Consider the following 23,727-nt stretch of genomic DNA (forward strand, 5'->3'; position numbering starts at 1 on the left):
ATCAACAAACCCTGTGACCCCCACTCTATTCCTCTGGAGCTCCAGTTTCTGAGGACATGGCAAGGACAGGACAGGGACTAAGAAGCAGACATTTGGAAGAGTGCCTGTCCCCTTGTGAGGGTGGCTGCTTTTTCCCACGCAGCCCCGTCCCCTGCAGTCCCATCTCCCTCAGGCTCCACTTCCCCTTTGGCCAGGAGAGCCGAGGCATGGCCTTCACCCCCTGCCTACAAGGTCTTGGAGGGGCCTGTCCCCAACTCACCAGCAGACACTGTGCCTCCCCTGGGGACTGTACAGTGACACCTGTCAAATCTGCCGGCTCCTGGCTTTCCATTTGCTGCTCAGAGACGAAAGTGGACAGCGAGTCTGCGTTGCTCAGAATCTCGTTGTGAGCATTGTCCTCAGCCCCAGGCCCTCGTAGGAGACCCAAGCGCCAGAAACACACCTTAGGAAGGCAAAGAGCCAACTCAGAAGCCCACACCCAGGGCTCCCCACGGGGTCCCTAGGGCACAGCTGGACCTGCTGCCACCACCCCCTCCCAGTGAGGTCACTCCAGGAAGTCCATGCTCAGCACATCCAGGACCTGCTGCTGGGGCCAGGTCCTGGTGCTGGGCTTGGGGGCTCACCCCATCCCCAGGGTACAGGCTGTGGGGTAAGGGTCTTACCTGGGCTGTAGGAAGCACAGGGCTACAGAATGGCCCACCAGCCTGTATGATGCTCAAAATGGCCTGTGTCCCCCATAGTCAATCCACAGCGTCCAGGCCACTTCAGAGACTCAGGGCAGCCATGAGAGCATGGGGACCCACCCACCTGGACTACACTGTGGGCAAGAAGCAGTTCCTGAGCCCCTGATGCCCCCAGCTCCTGGAGAAATCAACTCACCCTGTCCATGCACTTGGGGTCCCCTCCACAACCTAGAAGAGAAGACGGTTCCCTTAGTGGCCAGGGAGGGGCCCATGCAGCACTCTTTCTTAGAGGGCAGTGTTGGGCAGGGGTGGGCTGGGGGCTGGGACACTGGACAAAGATCCCCGGGCCTGGGGATCCACATGAGGCCTTGCTAACTCGGGAGATCCTTCAGGAGCGGGGAGCATAAAGGGAAGTAGGCTAAAAACAAACAAGTGGAAAATCACTGTTTTCTGCTCTGTGTTTTGCTCTGAACAAAGCTACATAAATCCCACAACCACTTCTCGTCTCGACTCTTGTCATCCAGTTGAGGAGCTGACTGCCCCCTGCCTGGATGGGCCTGAACAATGGAGGAACTGGCCCTGCCTTCCCAGACTTGGCTGGGAGATGAGGGGACCCCCAGCCTTGGGAGAGGGACGGATGACACCAGGGCCCTAGGGTTGCACAGGATGGGAGGATGGGGGGTGATCACAAGGAGGAAGATAGAGCCCGGCCAGAGACACTAGGACTTGGGGCAGGGGTGAGCGTTTCTGTCTGTGGGAACAGAGGAAGGCAGGGCAGAGAGTGCCCAGAGCCCCTGCCCTCAGCCAGCACCTACCTGAGCCGATGCAACAACAGACAATCAGCACAGCCACCAACAGCAACGGAACGACAACCAAAGTCACAACCAAAATCACCCATACATTATGTCCATTGCCTGAGAAAAGACAGGAAAAGACAGGAGTTTCAGGCTGCTGGTCCCTGTCTCCTCTGCAGCTGGGGCTTCCCCAGTGGGCTTTGTACCTGATTCTTTGTGGACACACTCGATGTCACTCCAGGGCGTACAATCCTTGACCTTGACCATCCCTCTGGGGCACCTGGGTACACACAGGGAGGGAGAGGGGGGACTCTTGATGGAAAGCTGGCCAGGTGGGATGAAAGAGGAGCCACTCTCCCTGCCCAATGTCCCTGAGAAGGCGTCAGGGGAAGGATAGTCTCCTCGTGTCTGCAGGGGGTCCCCCTATGCTCCCTTGTTTAGGCTGGGGAAGGGTCTGAGCATGCACACTTTACCCCCTTGGCCTCCCTGCTCTGGGGTCAGAGCTGCAGTTCCAGGAGGCTTCTGTGCTGGGCACACACTAATCTTCCCTGGGCTGCAGGGGAGGCCTGCGTTAGGAGGAATCACACTCCAGGGGAAGATCACAAGCCCGTGTGGCCACAAGCTGAGCCCCTTCCTCCAGTTAACCCACAGTACAAGTGAGCCCTCGCCCCCACCTGTCTGCTGGTTCCTCTCAATCACAGCAAACACTGGAGGACCAGAGAAGAGCAATTACTCTTTGCTTCCAAAACCAAAATAGGAAAAAGACAGGACTTATTGAGAAATCAGGGGCCAGGGGTGAGGCCGGCTGGGTGGGCTCAGGTCCTCATGAGAACTTGAAGGAGCTCCACCCATGGCCTTATTATGATTTTTGTGGGCCGTGGGCATTTCTGTCTTCTTGAATTACAAGCAAATATTAAAAATTACATTTTATGACTCCATTTGTTTAAATATAAATATAACCCCAGCTGGATTCTATACCATTATTTTCTTATGATTTCAAGATAAAATATTTCATGTACCTCTGTTGTGGGCCCTAAGTCATGGCCTCCTGTGCCTAGTGAACAAGTCAGGCTGGCCAAGGGGACTAGTGCTGGGGAGGGATGAGAAGGGGCCACTGCAGGGGACAGGGGTGGGGACAGGCAGATGGACCAGGAGGGGCAGGTTGCAGGCTCAGGAGACGCCACAGGCTCAGGGACACCTATGGGGGTGGAGGCACCATGGGGTCAGGGCTGATAGATACGGGTACAAGGAGATTCAGGTCTTTTTAGGGTTCCTTGCTTCTGTGGGTTCTTTGAGGCTGCTGGGAGCCCCTTGGCTGTTGTCTCACCCTGTGCTGCACTTCCGGCACATCTCAGCAGAATTGTCATTCCGGAAAGTTCCTGGTTTGCACTGACATGCTGTGTTGCTGGTCGTGGTGCAGGGACTTCTCTCTTCTTCATCTGATGACAGAGTACAAGGTTTTGGGAATGTGTTTCCCTGACGTGTCCCTTGACCTTTCCTCACCACCCCAACTCCCTCCCCCTCAGCTCAGCTCAACTCAGTTTGCCAAGGAGTTCTGAGGGCCAGATTCTGCACCAGCACACTCGGGCTCACACAGGACACCCACCCTTCAGCTGTCACCAACACTTGGAGTCATACAAAAGGACCATGATTCATTATTTATTACATCAGATTAGGGAAAAAGCACCATTTAGATCGCATGGTCAGTAGCAAAGGAGGCACATGGTATGTGAGAGAGTCTGCAAGAAGAGGAGCCCTTGGGTGACTTCCCAAAAACCCAGCCTGCTGAGGAAGAGGGAGGCGCCTGAGAAACTGAAGGCTGAGTGAGCCTGAGAACCTGCCAGGAGCACACAGCCCAGGGGGAGCGTGGCCCCAGAGCAGACCCGTACCACTGCTGAAACTCAGCCCTGTCCACTCAGCCAGGCCTTCTCTGTGCTGTAATGATGCCCCTACCCTCTTGGAGCTGATAGTTTGCACTACCAGGTGGCATGCATTATAAAAATGATTTCTTTCTGTTTCATTTTATGGACCTAAGACATAACCATGGAACAGGGTATGATGAAGACCAAGTTGGGCTGGAACTTGGTTCCCTGACTCACATTGGCTACAACTCCCATCTCACTGCCCCTCACTCCACCTCTGGACAAGAGGTCCACACATTCTGTACCTGATTTACAAGCTGTACATGGGAGGCAAGCAAACAAATTGTTGGAAGCATTGGTGTAACCCACACCCTCTGTGCACTGGTTACAGGCTCCAGGATGTTCTGATCTATGAGATCCTGGGAAGGGAGAGAAAAGCCAATGAATGAATTGCCACAGAGTTCCCAGAGGCTCGTGGCGGTGGCTGGGAAACTCTTCTTTTGGCCATCAGTAGACCCCAGACAGAGAAATCCCATCTTCTTGGCTTGGTCTTGTCGTCAATTCTGCATCTATACACACCTCTGACTGGCGCTGCTGACAGAAATACAATACAAACCACATGCAAAATTCAAATTCTATGAGAGCCATATTAAAAAAGTAAAAAGAGAATGAGGTCAAATTAATTTTAACAATGTACTTTTTGGACCTAAAATATCCAAAACATTAGCATTTCAACATGTAAACAAGATAAAACATTGAGATATTTTCTTTTATTTTGAATACTAAGTGTTCGAAACCCAGAGTGTATTTTTCACTCACTGCACATCTCAATTCAAAGTGGCTGTGTTTTAAGTGATTAATGGCCACATAGGCCTAGAGACCAGGGCAATGCCACCTGCATCCCTGGAAACTCACAAAAAGTCCTAATCCCTGCCCTCAGTGAGCTCTTGGTCAGTAGAAGCTACAAACAGGCACAGAAACAATACAGCGATGAGGGGAAGGCTTCAGATACAGCCCATGCCACCTGCCATGGGAGGAAAATGGAAGGAAAAAAGGGTCCTCCCTGTACAGAGTCAAAGAATGATCCACAGAAAGAAGGCCTACCTCATGCTGCCCTGGATTGCAGAGGGTCTCCAGGCACTGAGGTGACAGCCTGCAGGAGCTGTCGCCAGCGGGAGCCCATGTCTGGAGGCTCGACCTTCACCTCCAGGGCTTCGCCCCTTCAGGTGACCTCACTCTCCCCTTTCAGTGCCCATTTATTTATCCCTCTCCTCTGATTCATATTTACTGATATTGAAAGATACTCTTAGAAAACCCAAACTGTGGAAAAAAAACTTCCTTGATAATGTGTTACGATGACGACACCACCAATTACAAAAATGTGGTTATTGAGTAATAGTGCTGGGGCAACTAAGGTTACTACTGAAAAATAATAAAGGCTTTTTTTTTTTTTTTTGAGATGGAGTCTCGCTCTCTCGCCAGGCTGGAGTTCAGTGGCGTGATCTTGGCTCACTGTAACCTCCGCCTCCCGGGTTCAAGCGATTCTCCTGCCTCAGCCTCCCGAGTAGCTGGAACTACAGGAGTGTGCCACCACGCCCGGCTAATTTTTTGTATTTTTAGTAGAGACGGGGTTTCACTAGGTTTCACCAGGATGCTCTCGATCTCCTGACCTCATGATCCACCTGCCTCGGCCTCCCAAAGTGCTGGGATTACAGGAGTGAGCCACCGCGCCACTGTGAAGGAAAAACTTCCTTGCTGATGTGTTATGATGATGACACTATCAATGATAAAAATGTGATTATTCAGTAATGGCACTGGGGCAACTAAGGTTACTGCTGAAAAATAATAAAGCTTCTTGCTTGTGCTCTCCCTATAAGGAAATAGAGACTAGGTCTATCAAGGTGTCAACTGTAAAGTGTGAAATCACACAAGTACTGCATGAGAAATTTTTCTTACAAGTTTGGAGAGAGAAAGAACCTTCTCAGTCTCACGAGAAACTAAAAAGTTGCATAAAGTTAACTATATAAAAATTAGGAAGAAAACTGCATGGAAGAAATCTTGACTAAGATGAAAACAAAGTAGGAGAAAATACTTGCAATGAAAACCACACTTCAAAGCATAGTTTCCTTAACCTATAGGAATTCATACCAAAAAAATCTAGAAAGAACATCAACAAGAAAGTAGTAGACTTGAACAACACTATTAACACTATTAACAACTAGACTGGACAGATGTCTATAAAACACTCTACTCAATCAAAACAAGATACACATTCTTTTAAAGTGCACATAGAACATTCTCCAAAATAAACCATATGCTCGGCCATAAGATAAACCTCAATACACTTAAAAGGATAGAGATAATACAAAATACACTCTCCTACCACAATGGAATAAAATTAGAAATCAATAGCAGGAAGAAACTGGGGAAACTCACAGCTATATAAAAATTAAATAGCACACTCCTAAATAACCAACTGGTCTAAAAAGAAATCAAAAGAGAAATCAGAAAATAAGACGAATGAAAATGAAGACACAACATACCAAAACCTATGGGATACAGCTAACGTAGCTGAAGTTTACAGAGAAATTGTCTATTAAGGAAGAAGAAATATCCTTCCTAAATGTCTATTAAGGAAGAAGAAATATCTCAATCTATAACCTAATAATCCACTCTAAGACACTCAAAGAAGAAGAGCAAACTATAGATAAAGCAAGCAGAAGGAAGAAAATAATACAGATTAGAGCAGAAATTAATGAGACGGAGAACAGAAAAACAACAGAGTAAATTAATGAACTCAAAATCTAGTTCTTTAAATAGATCGATATATTGGCACAACTAATTGTGTTAAAAAATTAGCACAGGGAAAAAATAAGACTCAAATTATAGTCACGCACTGCATGATGACGTTTCGGTCAACAATGAACCACATATGTGACAGTGGTCCCATAATATTATAATGGAGGAGGAAAATTCCTATCGCTTAGTAATGTCATAAGTCAATGCGTTACTCAGGTGTTTGTGGTAATGCTGATGCAAACAAACCTACTTCACTGCCAGTTAAAAGTATAGCACATATAATGAAGTTCTATATATAATATTTGATAATGATAATAAATGACTTACTGATTTATGTATTTTTGATACTATACATTGTAATGTTATTTTAGAGTGTACTCCTACTTACAAATAAAAAAGGTAACTATAAAACAGCCTCATGCAGTTTTCCAGAAGAAGGCATTGTTATCAGAGGACATAGGAGTTGACAGCTCCATGTGTGTCTGCCCCTGAAGATCCTCCAACGCGACAAGATGTGGAGGTGAAAGACAGTGATATTGATGAACCTGTCCTTGTGTAGACCTAGGTTAATGTCTGTGTTTCTTTTTTTTTTTTTTTTTTTTTTTTGAGAAGGAGTCACACTCCGTCACCCAGGCTGGAGTGCAGTGGCGCAATCTCAGCTCACTACAACCTCTGCCTCCCAGGTTCAAGCGATTATCCTGCCTCAGCCTCAGCCTCCCGAGTAGCTGGGACTACAGGTGCCTGCCACCATGCCCAGCTAATTTTTTGTATTTTTAGTAGAGACAGGGTTTCACTGTGTTAGCCAGGATGGTCTCGATCTCCTGACCTCGTGATCCGCCTGCCTTGGCCTCCCAAAGTGCTGGGATTACAGGTGTGAGCCACTGCGCCCGGCCAATGTGTGTGTTTCTATCTTAGTTTTTAACAAAAAAATTTTTAAGTAAAAAAAAGTTTAAGTTAAAAATACAAAAATGTTTATAGAATAAGAATATAAAGAAAGAACATTTTTTGTACAGCTGTACAGTTTTTGTTTTTTAACCTAAGTGTTAAAACGAGTGAAAAAGTTTTAAAAATTAAAAAGTTTATAAAGTAAAATAGTTACACAAAGTTAATATTGAAGGAAGAAAAAAAATTTACAGATTTGGTGTAGCCTAAATGTACAGTGTTTATAAAGTCCATAGTAGTGTACAGGAATGTCCCAGGCCTTCACATTCACTCACCACTCACTGACTCACCCAGACAAGATCCAGTCCTGCAAACTCCATTCATGTTAAGTGCCCTAGACAACTACATCATTTTTTTTAACCTTTTATACCATATTTTTATTGGGCCTTTTCTATGTTCACATGTTTAGGAACTCAAATACTTATCATTGTGTTACAATTGTCTACTAGTACAGGTTTGTAATCTAAGAGCAATAGGCTATATCACATAGCCTAGGGATGCAGTAGGCTATATCATCTAGGTTTGTGGAAGTACACTCTATGATGTTTGCACAATGATGCACTTCTCAGAATGAGTTCCCATCATTAACTGAGGCATGACTGTATTAGAATCAGAAATGAGAGAGAGCACATTACTACAGATTATACAGAAATAAAAAAATTATAAAAGAATACTATGAAACCTGTACAACAAAAAATTAGGTACCTTGGATGAAAGGGACAAATTCCTAGAAAGACACAAACTACTGAAACTGAATCAAGATGAAAGAGACAATGTGAATAGACATATAGCAAGTAAAGATTTTGACTTAGTTATCAAAAACTACTCCTAAAGAAAAGTCGTTTTCACAAGATGGCACTGAAAGCAAAGAAGGAAGCTCCTGTCCCTCCTAAAGCTGAAGCGATGCAAAGGTTTTGAAGGCCAAGAAGGCAGTGTAGAAAGGTGTCCACAGCCATGAAAAAAAGAATATCCATACATCACCCACCTTCCGGTGGCCCAAGATACTGAGACTCTGGAGAGCACCCCCAGGAGAAACAAGCTTGATCACTATGCTATCATCAAGCTTCCACTGACCACTGAGTACGCCATGAAGAAGACAGAAGACGACAACAACACACTTGTGTTCATTGTAGATGTTAAAACCAACAAGCACCAGATCAAACAGGTTGTGAAGAAGCTCTATGACGTTTATGTGGCCAAGGTTCAACACCCTGATTAGGCCTGATGGAGAGAAGAAGGCATATGTTCGACTGGCTCCTGATTACCATGTCTTGGATGTTGCCAACAAAATTGGGATCATCTAAACTGAATCCAGCTGGCTAATTCTAAATACATGTATATGTTTTCACCAGAAAAACAAAGTTGAGGCCCAGATGCCTTTACCACTGAATGATACCAACCATTTCAAGAAGAATTAATACCAATTATTCAGAAACCCTTTTTAAAGACAGCAGAGGAAGGAGCACTTTCCAATTCATTGTATAAGGACAATATTACTGATATGGTTTGGCTGTGTCCCCACACAAATCTCATCTTGAATTCCCGTAAGTTGTGGGAGGGATCCAATGGGAGGTAATTGAATCATGTGGGGCAGGTCTTTCCCTTGCAGTTCTCATGATAATGAGTAAGTCTCATAAGATCTGATGGTTATTATAAGGGGGAGTTTTCCTGCACAAGCTCTCTTTGCTTGCTGCCATCCATGTAAGACATGACTTGCTCCTCCTTGCCTTCCATCATTATTGTAAGACTTCCCCAGCCACGTAGAACTGTAAGTTCAATTAAACCTCTTTCTTTGTAAATTGCCCAGTCTTGGGAATGTCTTCATCAGCAGCACGAAAAAAAAAAAAAAAAAAAAAAAAAAAACTAATACAGTAAATTGGTACCAGTAGAGTGGGGAGCTGCTGAAAAGATACCTGAAAATATGGAAGCAACTTTGGAACTGCGTAACAGGCAGAGGTTGGAACAGTTTGGAGGGCTCAGACGAAGATAGGAAAATGTGGGAAAGTGTGGAACTTCCTAGAGACTTGTTGAATGGCTTTGACCAAAAGCCTAATAGTGATATGGACAATAAAGTCCAGGCTGAGATGATCTCAGATGGAGATGAGGAACTTATTGGGAACTGGAGCAAAGGTGACTCTTGTTATATTTTAGCAAAGAAAGCAAAGAGAGTGGTGGCATTTTGTCCCTTCCCTAGAGATCTGTGGAGCTTTGAACTGGGAAGAGGTGATTTAGGGTATGTGGCAGAAGAAATTTCTAGGCAGCAATGCATTCAAGGGGTGACTTGAGTGCTGTAAAAGGCATTCAGTTTTTTTGTTTATTTGTTTGTTTCTTTGTTTTTAACCAATGTTGCATTCCTAGGATAAAACTTACTTGGTCCTGGTATATAATTCTTTTTCTGTTTTGTTTTGTTTTTTGTTTTTGAGACAGAGTCTTGCTGTGTTGCCCAGGCTGGAGTGCAGTGGCATGATCTCGGCTCACTGCAAGTCCGCCTCCTGGGTTCACACCATTCTCCTGCCTCAGCCTCCTGAGTAGCTGGGACTACAGGCACCCGCCACCATGCCTGGCTAATTTTTTTGTATTTTTAGTAGAGACGGGGTTTCACCGTGTTCGCCAGAATGGTCTCAATCTCCTGACCTCGTGATCCACCTGCCTTGGCCTCCCAAAGTGCTGGGATTACACGCATGAGCCACCGCGCCTGGCCGGCATTCAGTTTTATAAGGGAACCAGAGCATTAAAGTTTGGAAAATTTGCAACCTGACAATGTGCTAGAAAAGAAAACCCATTTTCTGAGGAGAAATTAAAGATGGCTGCATAAATTTGCATAAGTAACGAGGAGCTGAATGTTAATCCCCAAGACAATGGGGAAAATGTCTCCAGGGCATGTCAGAGGTCATCATGGCAGCCCCTCCCATCACAAGCCCGAAGGCCTAGGAGAAAATAGTTTCCTGGTAGGAGTCCAGGGTCTTGTGCTGTGTGGAGTCTAGGGACTTGGTGCCCTACATTCCAGCCACTCCAGCCGTGACTGAAAGGGGCCAAGGTACAGCTTGGGCTGTTGCTTCAGAGGTGGAAGCCCCAAGCCTTGGCAGCTCCCACATGGTGTTAAGCCTGCAGGTGCACAGAAGTCAAGAATTGAGGTTTGGGAACCTCCATGTAGATTTCAGAAGATGTATGAAAATGCCTGGATGCCCAGGCAAAAGTTTGCTGTAGGGGCAGGGCCCTCATGGAGAACCTCTGCTAGGGCAGTGTGGAAGGGAAATGTGGCATCAGAGCCCCCACATGGAGTCCCTACTGGGGCACTGCCTAGTGGAGCTGTGAAAAGAGGGCCATTGTCCTTCAGACCCCAGAATGGTAGAACTGCTGATAACTTATACACCGTGCACCTAGAAAAGCTGCAGACACTCAACACCAGCACATGAAACCAGCCAGGAGGGGTGCTATACCTTGCAATGCCACAGGGGCGGAGCTGCCCAAGACTATGGGAACCCGCCTCTTGCATCAGTGTGACCTGGATGTAAGACAAGGAGTCAAATGAGATCATTTTGGAGCTTTAAGATCTGACTGCCCTGCTGGATTTCAAACATGCATGGAGCCTGTAGCCCTTTGTTTTGGACAATGTCACCCATTTGGAATGGATGTATTTATCCAATGCCTGTACCCCCATTATATCTAGGAAGTAACTAACTTGCTTTTGATTTTATAGGCTCATAGGCAGAAGGGACTTGCTTTGTCTCAGATGAGACTTTGGACGGTGAACTTCTGAGCTAATGCTGAAATGAGTTAAGACTTTGGTGGACTGTTGGGAAGGCATGATTGGTTTTGAAATGTGAGGACATGAGATGTGGGAGGGGCCAGGGGTGATAGGGTTTGGATACATTCTCACCCAAATTTCATCTTGAATTCCCACATGTTGGGGAGGGACCTGGTGGGAGGTATCTGAATCACAGGGGCAGGTCTTTCCCGTGCTGTTCTCATTATAGTGAGTAAGTCTCATGATATCTGATGGTTATTATAAGGTGGAGTTTTCCTGTACAAGCTCTTTGCTTGCTGCCATCCAAGTAAGATGTGACTTGCTCTTCCTTGCCTTCTGCCATGATTGTGAGGCTTCTGCAGCCACACGGAACTGTTAAGTCCAATTAAACCTCTTTCTTTTGTAAATTGCCAGCTTTGGGTATGTCTTTATCAGCACCGTATAAACGGACTAATACAATTAGCTTAATATTAAGACCAGAAAAGGACCTCACAAAGAAAGAAAACTACAGACTAACGATTCTTATGAATATTGTTGCAAAAATTTGCAACAAAGTACTAGCAAGTTGAATCCAAAAGCATACAAAAAGAATTATAGGCTGGGCACGGTGGCTCACGACTGCAATCCCAGCACTTTGGAAGGCTGAGGCAGGCAGATCATGAGGTCAGGAGATCTAGACCATCCTGGTTAACACGGTGAAACCCCGTCTCTACTAAAAAATACAAAAAATTAGCTGGGCGTGGTGGCAGATGCCTGTAGTCCCTGCTACTCGGAAGTTCTGAGGCAGGAGAATGGTGTGAACCCAGGAGGCAGAGCTTGCAGTGAGCCGAGATCGCACCACTGCACTCCAGCCTGGGCAACAGAGTGAGACTCCATCTCAAAAACAAAAAACAAAACAAAACAAAAAAGAATTATATACCAGGACCAAATAAGTTTTATCCTAGGAATGCAAGGTTGGTTCAACATCCCAAAATAAATTGATGTAACAAATTATATCAATAGAATGAAAACCAAAAGTCACATGATTATCTCAAAAACACAGAGAAAGCATTTTACTAACCCCAACACCCTTTCATGATAAAAATCACAAAATAATCTAAGAATAAAAGTGAACTTCCTCAACCTGATAAAGAATATCTACAAAAACCCACAGCTAACATTATATTTAATGGTGAACAACTGAAAGATGTTCTCCAAAAAAGATATCTGTTTTCACTGCTTTTATTCAATATGGTACTGGAGGCTCTAGCCAGGACAATTAGGTAAGAAAAAGAAATAAAAAGCATCCAGATTGGAAAAGAAAAGGTAAAACTTTCTCTATTTGCAAATTATATTTTCTTATATAGAGGAAATCCTAAGGAAGCCATTATAAAAACATTAAGAATAACAAACAAGTTCTGCAAGGTTATAGAATACAAGATCAATGTATAAAAATCAATTATATTTGTGTACACTCACAATGAATCCTAAAATGAAATTAAGAAAAGGTTTTATCCACAATAGCATAAAAAAGTATTAAATATCTAGGAATAAGTTTAACAAAATCAACCCAAAACTTATAGTCTGCAAACTATGAAACATTATTTTAAAAATTAGAGATGATCTAAATAAATCAAAAAAACTCAGGCTTTTGGATCAAAAGACTTCTCATTGTTAAGATGCCAGTAACCTCTAAACTGAGCAACAGGTGCAACACAATCCCTGTGAGAAACTCAGCTGATTTTAGAAATTGGCAAGCTGATCCTAAAATTAATATGGAATTTCAAAAAGCCCAGCATAAACAAAATAATTCTGGAAAAGGAAAACAAAAAAGAAAGATTCATAATTCCTGATGTCAAAACTCACTACAAGACTGTGTGGCACTGGAAAGAGGACAGATATAGATCAATGGAAAATAATTGAGAGTCCAAAAATACACCCATACCTTTATGGTCAATTGGTTTTTGACAAGGATGCCAAGACCATTTAATGGGAAAAATCATCATTTCAACGAATGGCAACTGGATAGCCACATGCAAAAGAATGCAGTTGGACGCTTTCTGATGCCATTTACAAAAATTAACTGAAAATGCATCAAGAGTTAAAGTACAAAACTCTTAGGAGAAAACATGGGGATAAAGCTTCATAACCTTGGATTTGGCAAAGGATCATTAAGTATCTGTTGAATAGAAGAACCAGAAACTGTAGGAAACAGAAAACTTGAAGAACATGGAAAAGGAATGTTATTGATGAATTTTGAGATAATTTTTGTATATAGTATAGGGTAAGGAAAAGAGAGGTGTAAAGGATTAGAGATCAGTCTTAGAATGTACCTGGTGGACACAACTCTCCCAAAGGGCTATGTTCCCATTGCTGTGTGCCAATTGATTGATCATGAAGTTTGATGGTTGCAGCTGAGCTAGGTACGACCTGTGGGGACAAAGCAGGGACTGGCATGAGTGGCTTCCAGATCTCACCCATTACAAGATCAATCTCACATTCCATTCCCCCAAGCCTCCAAAATTAGACAGAACTTGCATCTTTCTCCCAGTTCTAAAACTCAACCATTTGTTTGTGCTCATCTTTGTCTCTTTGTCCCCAAGCCCCCAGCCTGTGGCAACTACCATTCTACTGTCTGTTTCTATGAATTTAACTACTCTACATACTTCATATAAATGGAGACATACAGTATTTTATGGTTTTCTTGAGGCTGTCATATTTCAATTAGCATAAAATCATCACAATCCATCCATTTGCTACCATGCATTGGAATTTCATTCCTTTCCATTGTGTGTATATGTATTACATTTTGTTTAGCCATTCATCTGTCAATGGGCACTTGGTTTGTGTTCACATTTTAGCTATTGTGAATAAAGCTGCTATGAACATGGGTGTACAAAATCTCTTTGAGCCCTTTCTTTCAATTCTTTTGGATATATACCCCAAGGTAAAATTGCTGTTTTCTTACAAGAGTTGTATAATTCTTATAGATCTTACATTTGGAGGCCACATATGAAAAGCCAACAGCTACCATCCTACTCAATAGTGAAAGACTAAAGGTTTTTTCTCCAAGATCAGGAACAAGACCTGGAGGCCTCCTTTCATCACGTCTATATTTATCAGGGTAATGCGGGGCCCACACGAAGAGTTAGAAAGTGTTCCCTCCAACTCAGTTTCTTGGAAGAATTTGAGAATTCATGTTAGTTCTTTAAATGTTTGGTAGACGTCATCATTGAAGCCAACTGGTCCTGGGCTTTTCTTTGCTGGGAAGTTTTGGATTATGGATTCTATCTCCTTACTATAGTTCTGTTCAAAATCTCTATTTCTTCATGATTGAATATTGGTAGGTAGTGTGTTTTTAGTAATTTACCAGTTTTATCAATGTGCTCTAGTTTGTTGACATGTAATTATTCATAGTATTTTTTATAATCCTTTGGATTTCTGTAAAGTTGTTTTAAATGTCCCCTCTTTCATTTCTGGTTTTGGTTAGAGTTTTCTGTCTTTTTTCTTAGTCCATCTAGGTAAAGGTTTGTACATTTTATGGATCTCTCTTAAGAGTCAACTTTCAGTTTCTTTTGAGTTTCTCTGCAGTTTTTCTATTCTCTATTTCTGTTATCTCTGATCTAATTTTTGCTGGTTTGGGCTTAGTTTGCTCCTCTTTTTTTTTTTTTTTTTTTTTTTTGAGACAGAGTCTCGTTCTGTTGCCCAGGCTGGAGTGCAGTGGTGCGATCTTGGCTCACTGCAAGCTCCGCTTCCCGGGTTCACGCCATTCTCCTGCCTCAGCCTCCCGAGTAGCTGGGACTACAGGCGCCTGCCACCATGCCCAGCTACGTTTTTTGTATTTTTATTAGAGACAGAGTTTCACTGTGTTAGGATGGTCTCTATCTCCTGACCTCGTGATCCGTCCACCTCGGCCTCCCAAAGTGTTGGGATTACAAGCGTGAGCCACCACGCCCAGCTGTTTGCTCTTCATTTTCTACTTCATTACGTAAAAGGTAGATTGTTGATTTATTTCTTTTTTTTAATGTGGTGAGCATTTGCAGATATCATTTTCCATTATAACACTGCTTCCATATCCTGTAAGTTATGGTATATTGTTTTCATTTGTCTCAAGATATTTTCTTTTGAAACATTTTTTTAATTTCCATAGGTTTGAGGGTACAGCTGTTGTTTGTTGTTGTTGTTGTTACATGGATAAGTTCTTTAGTGGTGAGTTCTGAGATTTTAGTGTGCCTGTCATCTGTCTCAAGATATTTTCTTTCTTTTTTGAGGCGGGTGGGGCCTCCCACAATCTGCCCACCTTGGCCTCCCAAAGTGCTGGGATTATAGGCGTGAGCTACAGAGCTCAGCCTCCCAAGACATTTTCTAATTTCCCTTTTGATTTATTTTTTTACCCATTGGTTGTTTTAAAATGTGTTGTTTAGGCCAGGCGCAGTGGCTCATGCCTGTAATCCCAGCACTTTGGGAGGCCAAGGCGGGCAGATCACGAAGTCAGGAGATCGAGACCATCCTGGCTAACACGGTGAAACCCTGTCTCTACTAAAAAATACAAAAAATTAACTGGGCGTGGTGGCGGGTGCCTGTAGTCCCAGCTACACGGGAGGCTGAGGCAGGAGAATGGCGTGAACCTGAGAGGCGGAGCTTGCAGTGAGCCGAGATTGTGCCACTGCACTCCAGCCTGGACGACAGAGCCAGACTGTCTCAAAAAAAAAAACAACAAAAAAAGTGTTGTTTAATTTTCACATATTTGCGGATTCTCCAGTTTTCCTTCTGCTATTGATTTATAATTTCCTTTTATTGTGATTGGAAAAGATAGTTTGTATTATTTCAATTTTTAAAATTGTATTAAGACTTGTTTTGTGGCCTAACATATAGTGTGTCCTGGAGAATGTTTCATGTACCCTTGAGAAAAATGGATATTCTCCTGTGATTGGGCAGTGTTCACATACACACAGACACACACACGCTTTTACTAATGAGGGTTATGTGATGTGTAAATTTTTTAAAAAGCAGGATACTGAATCAAATACTAAATAATGAACTTCAGGTTTAAAAAGGCACTTTACAAACTGTCCCCCAAAACAGCCTGCCAATGTCCCATGAAATACTAGAGTCAGAAAAAGATGAAAGAGCAGTATAGTTATTCAGGACAGGATTTCTGTGCAATAAATTACATTATAAAGACAAGTGAAAACCATTGGGGTCTGAGGATTAGCTGGTAGTAATGTACTGATGCTTACTGTCTGATATTGAGGATTGTATTGTGGTTATACGGGAGAATGTCCTTATTTGTTGGAAATATCCACTCAAGTGTTTAAGGGTGATGTGCATTCTGTGGGTAGCTTGCTCTCAGGTGGTTCAAAGTAAAGTGTATAGTATAATTTTTGCATCTTTTCTGTAATTGGGAGATTTTTTAAATTAGAAAGTTAAATTAGAAAAGGAGGAGCAGGGGGTTCTGGGCGCCATGGCTCACGCCTGTAATCCCAGCACTTTGGGAGGCCAAAGTGGGCGATCACCTGAGGTCAGGAGTTCAAGACCAGCCTGGCCAACATGGTGAAACCCCGTCTCTACTAAAAATATGCTGGGTGTGGTGGTGGGCACCTGTAATCCCAGCTACTCCGGAGGCTGAGGCAGGAGAATCGCTTAAACCCAGGAGGCGGAGGCTGCAGTGAGCTGAGATCGTACCACTGCACTCCAGCCTGGGCAACAAGAGCGAAACTCCATCTCAAAAAAAAAAAAAAAAAAAGGAAAGAAAGAAAGAAAAGAAAAGGAGGAGAAGGAGCAGGAGAAGAAGAAGGATGAGAAGGAGGTTGTTAAAAACAGCTTAGGCTGAGCTTAGTTTGACTGCTGCCAGGATTTAAAAGAGATCAAATGCAACCCCTTTCTACATAAAAGTCTCTCTAGTATTTGGTGACAGCTACTAGTGTCTGTTGAGGAACTAGTGTCTGTTCCTCAAACTCTGCGTTTCCTTTTTCTGCTCTCACAGTCCTATTTCCTTGTGTATTACCTGGCTTGTAGCTTGTGACGTGCTAGAGTCACCTGTTAGTTGTAGTAGTTCTCTGCAAATGAAGGTAGTCCCATTCCTTCCTTCCCAATTATTCCGTCTTTCTCTCCTGCCATAGTGCATTGGCTAGGACCCTGAGTTCATTGCCAAATGGATATGATCTGCAGGAACATGCTTGGAATTGGTCCTAATCATGGAAAGAATGCATTCAATATTCTACTATTTTAACCGATGTTAGCCATAGCTTTTATACATGCATGTAATCAGTTTAAGGAAGTTCTCTTCTGTTTTTAATGAGAATTATTAAATCATAAATGGAAGTCAAAGTTTGTCAAATGTTCTTTCTGCTTCCATTGACATGTTTATATAGTTTTTCTATTTCACGCTGTTAATATCATGAATAACATTAATTTTCAGATCTTAATCCAACTGTATTCCTGGAATAAACCCTACTTGCTCACAGTGTATTATCTTCTTGCAGAATTTAATTGGCTGTTGTTGAATTAAGGATTTTTACATCTGTATCTATAATAGATATTGATCAGTATTTTTCTTTTTTTGTAACTTCTGTCAGATTCTGGTATCAGAATGATGCTTGCCTTTTAAAACAGTGAAGAAGTTTTTTCCTTCTTTATGTCCTGAAACAACTTGTCAACTGTTGGTGTTATTTCTTCCAAAAATATTTATAGAATTCATCAGTGAAATGACATGGGCCTGTAGTTTTCATCATGTGAGCATTTAAACAATGAATTCCGCCGAGGTGGTGGCTCATGCCTGTAATCCCAGCAGTTTGGGAGGCCAAGGCGAGCAGATCACCTGAGGTCAGGAGTTCGAGACCAGCCTGGCCAACATGGTGAAATCCCATCTCTACTAAAAATACAAAAAATTAGCCGGCCGTGGTGGTGGGTGCCTGTAATCCCAGCTTCTCAGGAGGCTGAGGCAGGAGAATCACTTGAACCCAGGAGGCGGAGGTTCCAGTGAGCTGAGATTGCACCACTGCACCCCGGCCTGCATGACACAGCGAGACTCCGACTCAAAAAATAGCATAAACAAACAAACAAACAAACAAACAATGAATTCCAATTCATAGACAGCTTTAGGAATATTTAAATTATCTTTATTTCTTGTGGCTATTTTGCTAAGTAGTGTTTTTTAAGAAATTTGTCTATTTAATCGAAGTTGTCAAATTGATTGGCATAAAGTTATTCATAAGATCCCACTATTTTCCTTTTAATGGCTGTAGAGTTTGTAATAACATCCCATCATTAATTCTTGATATTGGTATTTCATGCTGTTGTTCTTTTAAAGTTTGGTTTATTACTTTTTTTTTTTTTTCCTGAGATGGAGTTTTACTCTTGTTGCCCAGGCTGGAGTGCAGTGGCATGATCTCGGCTCACTGCAACCTCGGTCTCCCAGGTTCAAGCGATTCTCCTGCCTCAGCCTCCGGAGTAGCTGGGATTACAGGCATGCGCCACCACGCCTGGCTAATTTTGTATTTTTAGTAGAGATGGGGTTTCTCCATGTTGGTCCGGCTGGTCTCAAACTCCAGACCTCAGGTGAATCGCCTGCCTCGGCCTCCCAAAGTGCTGGGATTACAGGGATGAGCCACCTCGTCTGGCCAGTTTATTACTTTTATTAATTTTGTTGATCATTTCTGAGAACCAACTCTTGGCTTGTTGATTCCTTTTATTGTTTGAATTCTATTTCATTGATTTCAGTCTTATTATTTCCTTGTCATCTTGTTACTACCTTTGAGTTTAATTTATACTTATTTTATGGGTAAGTAATGCAGACCTCTGAGTCATTGATTTTGATACCATTCTTCTTTTAATCCTTAAGAACTTTACTGAGATATACTTTATATATGATGTAATTCTTTCCTTTAAATATATTTATAGAAGTGTATAACCATCAATAAAATCAATTTTTGAACATTTTCATCATCATCCCCAAAAGAAACTCCAGGCCAGGCACGGTGGCTCACACCTGTAATCCCAGCACTTTGGGAGGCTGAGGTGGGTGGATCACGAGGTCAGGAGTTCAAGACCAGCCTGGTCAACATGGTGAAACCCTATCTGTACTAAAAATACAAAAATGAGCCGGGCGTGCTGGCAGGTGCCTATAGTCCCAGCTACTCGGGAGGCTGAGACAGGAGAATCACTTGAACCTGGGAGGCAGAGGTTGCAGTGAACCGGGATCATGCCACTGCATTCCAGCCTAGGCGACAGAGCAAGACGCCAATTCAAAAAAAAAAAAAAGAAATATTTTGAATTCTCTTTTGATTTCATCCATGAACTATGAGTTATTTATAAGTATGTTGCTTAATATTCACATTTTTGGAGTCCTTCTAGATATTGTTATTGCTTAACACTTTAATTTCATTGAGATCAGAGAACATATTTTATATAATTTTGTTTTAAATGTATTTACATTTGTTTTATAGTTCACAATGTGGTCTATCTTGGTGAAGTACCACGTTCATAGAAAAGAAGGAATCTCCCATAGATGTTGCATATATGCTCTATAAATGTCAATTAAGTCAAGGTGGTTGACAATGTTCAGATCTGTTATTTTACTGTTTTCATCTGATCGTTCTATCAATTGCTGAGAAGGGGGTGACATGATCTCCCTTTAATCCTTTTGAGCGTTGCTTCATGTATTTTAAAGCTTTACTATTAGACATATACACATTTATGATTATTATGCCTTCTGATTAATTCTTTTTTTTTTCTTTTTTGAGACAGAGTCTTGCTCTGTTGCCAGGCTGGAGTGCAGTGGCACAATCTCTGCTCACTGCAACCTCCGAATCCCTGGTTCAAGCGATTCTCCTGCCTCAGCCTCCCCAGTAGCTGAGATTACAGGCAAATGCCACCACACCCAGCTAATTTTTGTATTTTTAGTAGAGATGGGGTTTCACCATGTTGGTCAGGATGGTCTTGATCTCCTTGACCTTGTGATCTGCCCGCCTCAGCCTCCCGAAGTGCTGGGATTACAGGGGTGAGCCACTGCGCCCGGCCTGAATTCACTTTTAACACTAAAAATAGTACCTTAAGAAAAAATCTCTACTAATAGCAAGTGAAAACCTGACAACGAGCTCCTGGTGACTCTGGACCTGGACAGTGCTCAGCCTTCTGTTCAGCTGTTCTTCCCACCTCTCACATGAAACATAGTCTATGAAAGGCTGAGGACGTCACATCCGCATTAGTGCAGGCTTCCTAGAACCCATGTTACTCATTCATCCAAGGAGGGCACGTCGGCGCCTGGTAGAAACACTGTGCAAGGAATCGTGGGGTATCAAGAAAAAGGCACTACCCTCCCTTTCCTTAGGACAGTTCCAGTTCCCAGGGAGATGAGGCACAGCCATCAATAACCCAAGTCACGAGGGGCTGCCCAGGCAGAGGTGACAAATGCCATTGGTGGCAGGGACACCGGTAGACATAGAGGGAAAGGTCCACATAGAGGGAAAAGTCCACACAGGCAGGTTCCTAGGCAGATACGAAGTCAAGGCAGTCAGGGAGGGCAGTCAAAACAAGTGATGCTGGGACACAACTCTGAGGTTTGTGGGCGTCTGATTAAGGGAGATGGAAGGTGAGGTCAGAGAAGTGAGGTTCTCAGTTCACAGATTTGGGCTCATGGGGGTGTGAGGTTGTGTGTGTGTTTGTGTGTGAGAGAGAGAGAGAGGGAGAGAGAGAAAGAGAGCAAGAGAGAGAGGTCTTGTTCCAGGTCTTCTCCTCCATAGACTCTCCTGACACTGCCCTGCCTCTTCCTGAGATGAGTCATTCACCAGGGGGTTTCCTTGCCTTGTTCCTCTCGGATTAGCATTGTGTTAGGCTGTTTCAGAGGCAAGTTTGATATTCACACTGTGATTTCCTCTCTCAGGCATACACACCCTAAAAAAATGCCTTATTGATCTTAAAATGAGCAACTCAGAATTGTTCTGAAGTTGGCTGTGGTCGGAAATCTGCTTCCTTTGAGTCTTTCGTGGCTTTTTTCTTTCTTTGTTCTTTTGGTATAAAAAGACCCCTGGGTTAAGAAGCAAGCCATCTGTCTTGTAGTCTCGGGCCAGCCTCATGGTCTGGGGGAAGCCACTTCTTCTCTAAACATGTCTATCATTCTGGAAATAAGAGGTGGCTTTACATGACTTCTCAGGGACCCCCAGCAGTGACCCAGCGCTGGGTGAATGCAGGCCTCATGAAAAAGCACCAAATACTCCCCTGGGAAAGGTCAGCAGAACCCAGTGACCCAATCACTGCTGCTGCCCCGAGGGTCGCTCATCCTCCTGCTCAGCCCCTCTACTGAACAAATGTTCTGAGTCTCATGCTGTTTGTCTAAAACAAGGACAATGAGGGTTCCTGTACAGTCTGGTTGTATGAAGATTAAGTGTGTTCATTTACATATGAAGTGCTAAGAACAGAGCTTGGCACACGCAAGTACTGTATTTCAGCACATGCTGTTGTTAGTACAATCATTCCCCTCAATGTTGATTTTAATGAAACCACATCCTCTAAGCCAACAATACCATGAGCTGGGGCCTTGCAACTGCCAGAGTCAAGTAGGGAGGGATGGCATCCCTGGAGCTGGCACAGCCTCTCTGGAGGTGGAGGGTAGGGGAGGTGGCCCCCATGCTTCCTGATAGCTATTTAGGTCCCTAGTGACACCTCCTCCACCAGACTGTGGGCTTCAGGGAGCAGGACTGACACAGGGCTCATTTGTCCTCCCACCGCCACCAGGCGCAGACATTCTCAGGGTAAAGTGCTCATCATCTACTTCCTGGGTGAGTGACTTTCCCTCCAAGCCCATGAGGTGAGCCCAGTGGTGGCCTCAGCTCACCGCTTCAGGTCACAGTTTCCAGGCTACAGCACAGGGAGGGGACCCCGAAGAGTCCTGTGGACTCTGCTAAGGAACCCCAGGAGCTCCCAGAGGCCAAGTGCAGGGCAGAGATGTGGAGAAGCAGCTGCTCAGAGGACCTTAGCCCTGCAGAGGCCAAAACATGGCTGCTATTATACAGAAGGGGAGACCAAAAATGCTACAGACATGGCTCCGGCAGATTATTTTTGCCACCATCGAAGTGCTGAAACCACACTGTTAAGGAGAAAATCTTAAAAGCAGCCAGAGAACAAAGATCTCCTCCCCACAGACAAGCCAGGTGAGAGGGGCAGCCTAAGCCCTGAAAAACCACACAGGAAAAGGCAGTGGCAGAGGCCCCACCCCAGCCGGTGCTGCTCCCCTCTGATCAGGACTGTCCCCGCTCCCTCCACCCAGTGCTGAGACCAACAGCAGACATGGGGGCGAGGGTGTGATGCACTTAACATGACCTAAGCCACACAAATATATTACCAACAAACTCCAATGACTTAACTTTGAGATTCTCTTCATCTAAGTTTTTAAAGTGGTCGTTCCTAGTTTCTCTCATTCCTACCACTGCTCTGGACAGACTTGCCTGTGGCCAGGTGCACACACGTTCCCCCTCTGAGCTGCACACACTTTCCCTCTCTGAGCTGTGGTCCTCTCCTCCGTAAAATGTGATGATTCACATCCCCTCCTGGCCACAGGCGGGTGTCTGAGGTGCCGAGTGCACCCTGCTCTTCCCTACAAAGCAGACCCTTTCTCCTTTCCCCATTATCACAGATACCTGCCTGGGAATCCGGAAGAGGCCCTTCCCAGTCCAACAGGCAGCTGCTATTATCAAGCAGGCCAGGTCCCAAATGCTGGGGACTTCCTCCTCCTAAATCTCATTTTCTCCCCAGACAAAATGAGAGCAACAATCCCCACATCCCTGGGTTAGGAAAATACCCTGAATGAAGATGTGCAGTCTCTGGCTGGGCTGGCCCAATCTCTGTGCCAGGTCCTTCCACCTCACCTCTCTCTTTAGCAAAGTAGGAATTGAGAAATTCTGAATGCTCTGAAGCTTAGACACTCAGGCTATCAAAGAGGCCAGAGATTAGAGGCTGAAGACAGCCAGGGTTGGCCGTGCTCCTCTTCAGCTCTGTGACTCTGCTGTGGCCCCAGCTCCTTCCTATAAACTAGGTGGATATAAAAGTCTGCAGCGGCCCTGTGTAAACCACAGTGGTCTGTGTTGGCAGATGTATGCTGCCGTGTAGGAGGACAAATCACATGCTCAGGGCTGGTGTCAGTCACTCAGGACTCTAGATCCCCAGGACACCCGTCCTAATGAACTTGAAAGAGAGCTGAAGGCATTGGCATTTTTCCAGACTAAGTGACACCAACTGCCCAACAGCACAGGCTCAGGGCATGGCACTGTCCCCATCTCCGACCTGGAAGCTAAAGCCTTGCTGCCCTGTCACTCCTGGATACAGGACAGAGGACCAGAACTGGGACTGTTGCCTCTCAGTAGGGGCTGGGTGAGCAGCCACCTGCAGCCACATGGATGGAGACCTTTCCTGCTCACTCTTCAAACTGCAACCAGTGCCGGGTGCCCACCAGAAGGACAACTGGAAGGAAACGTGGCAGGTAAACCAGGCTGTGGCCCTGCAGTGACATCTTTGTCCTAACTTGAAGTCTGGCTCCTCTGTTCCTCCACGGCCCCTCCCCATGGCGCTCCACCCCATTCCTTAGAACCTTCTGCCCCAAGCTCAGAGAGCCAGTATGGAGGTGCAGGTGGGAGCAGGTGCAGCCTCTGCTGGGTAGAGGACAGGTGCTCTGGGGATCCAGAGTCCTGAGTGACTGACACCAGCCCTGAGCATGTGATTTGTCCTCCCACACGACAGCACACATCTGCCAACACAGACCACTGTGGTTTACACAGGGCCGCTGCAGACTTTTATATCCACCTAGTTTATAGGAAGGAGCTGGGGCCACAGCAGAGTCACAGAGCTGAAGAGGAGCACGGCCAACCCTGGCTGTCTTCAGCCTCCAATCTCTGGGCTCTGACAGCCTGAGTGTCTAAGCTTCAGAG

General features: G+C 44.4%; 1 protein-coding gene and 1 pseudogene across 3 annotated transcripts in view; one reads left to right on the top strand and one right to left on the bottom strand.

Moving 5' to 3' along the window:
* The window catches only part of TNFRSF10A (TNF receptor superfamily member 10a), a 36,265-nt gene that overhangs the window by 8,465 nt on the left and 4,073 nt on the right, over window positions 1–23,727 (bottom strand). For 2 of the 3 annotated variants that reach the window (XM_001158464.6, XM_016959230.4), the window contains exons 2-8: window positions 13,141–13,237; window positions 3,645–3,758; window positions 2,805–2,916; window positions 1,684–1,757; window positions 1,499–1,597; window positions 880–911; window positions 260–442 (exon numbers count right to left, since the gene is read on the bottom strand). In XM_001158464.6, the coding sequence (XP_001158464.1) occupies window positions 260–442; window positions 880–911; window positions 1,499–1,597; window positions 1,684–1,757; window positions 2,805–2,916; window positions 3,645–3,758; window positions 13,141–13,237 (711 nt within the window). The remainder of the gene's footprint in view (window positions 1–259; window positions 443–879; window positions 912–1,498; window positions 1,598–1,683; window positions 1,758–2,804; window positions 2,917–3,644; window positions 3,759–13,140; window positions 13,238–23,727) is intronic. The other variant, XM_009455008.4, reaches the window with a different exon arrangement.
* LOC129135676 (large ribosomal subunit protein uL23-like) lies at window positions 7,933–8,384 on the top strand (annotated as a pseudogene).

Source organism: Pan troglodytes, chromosome 7 (assembly GCF_028858775.2).
Source record: "Pan troglodytes isolate AG18354 chromosome 7, NHGRI_mPanTro3-v2.0_pri, whole genome shotgun sequence".
Taxonomy (NCBI): Eukaryota; Metazoa; Chordata; class Mammalia; order Primates; family Hominidae; genus Pan; species Pan troglodytes.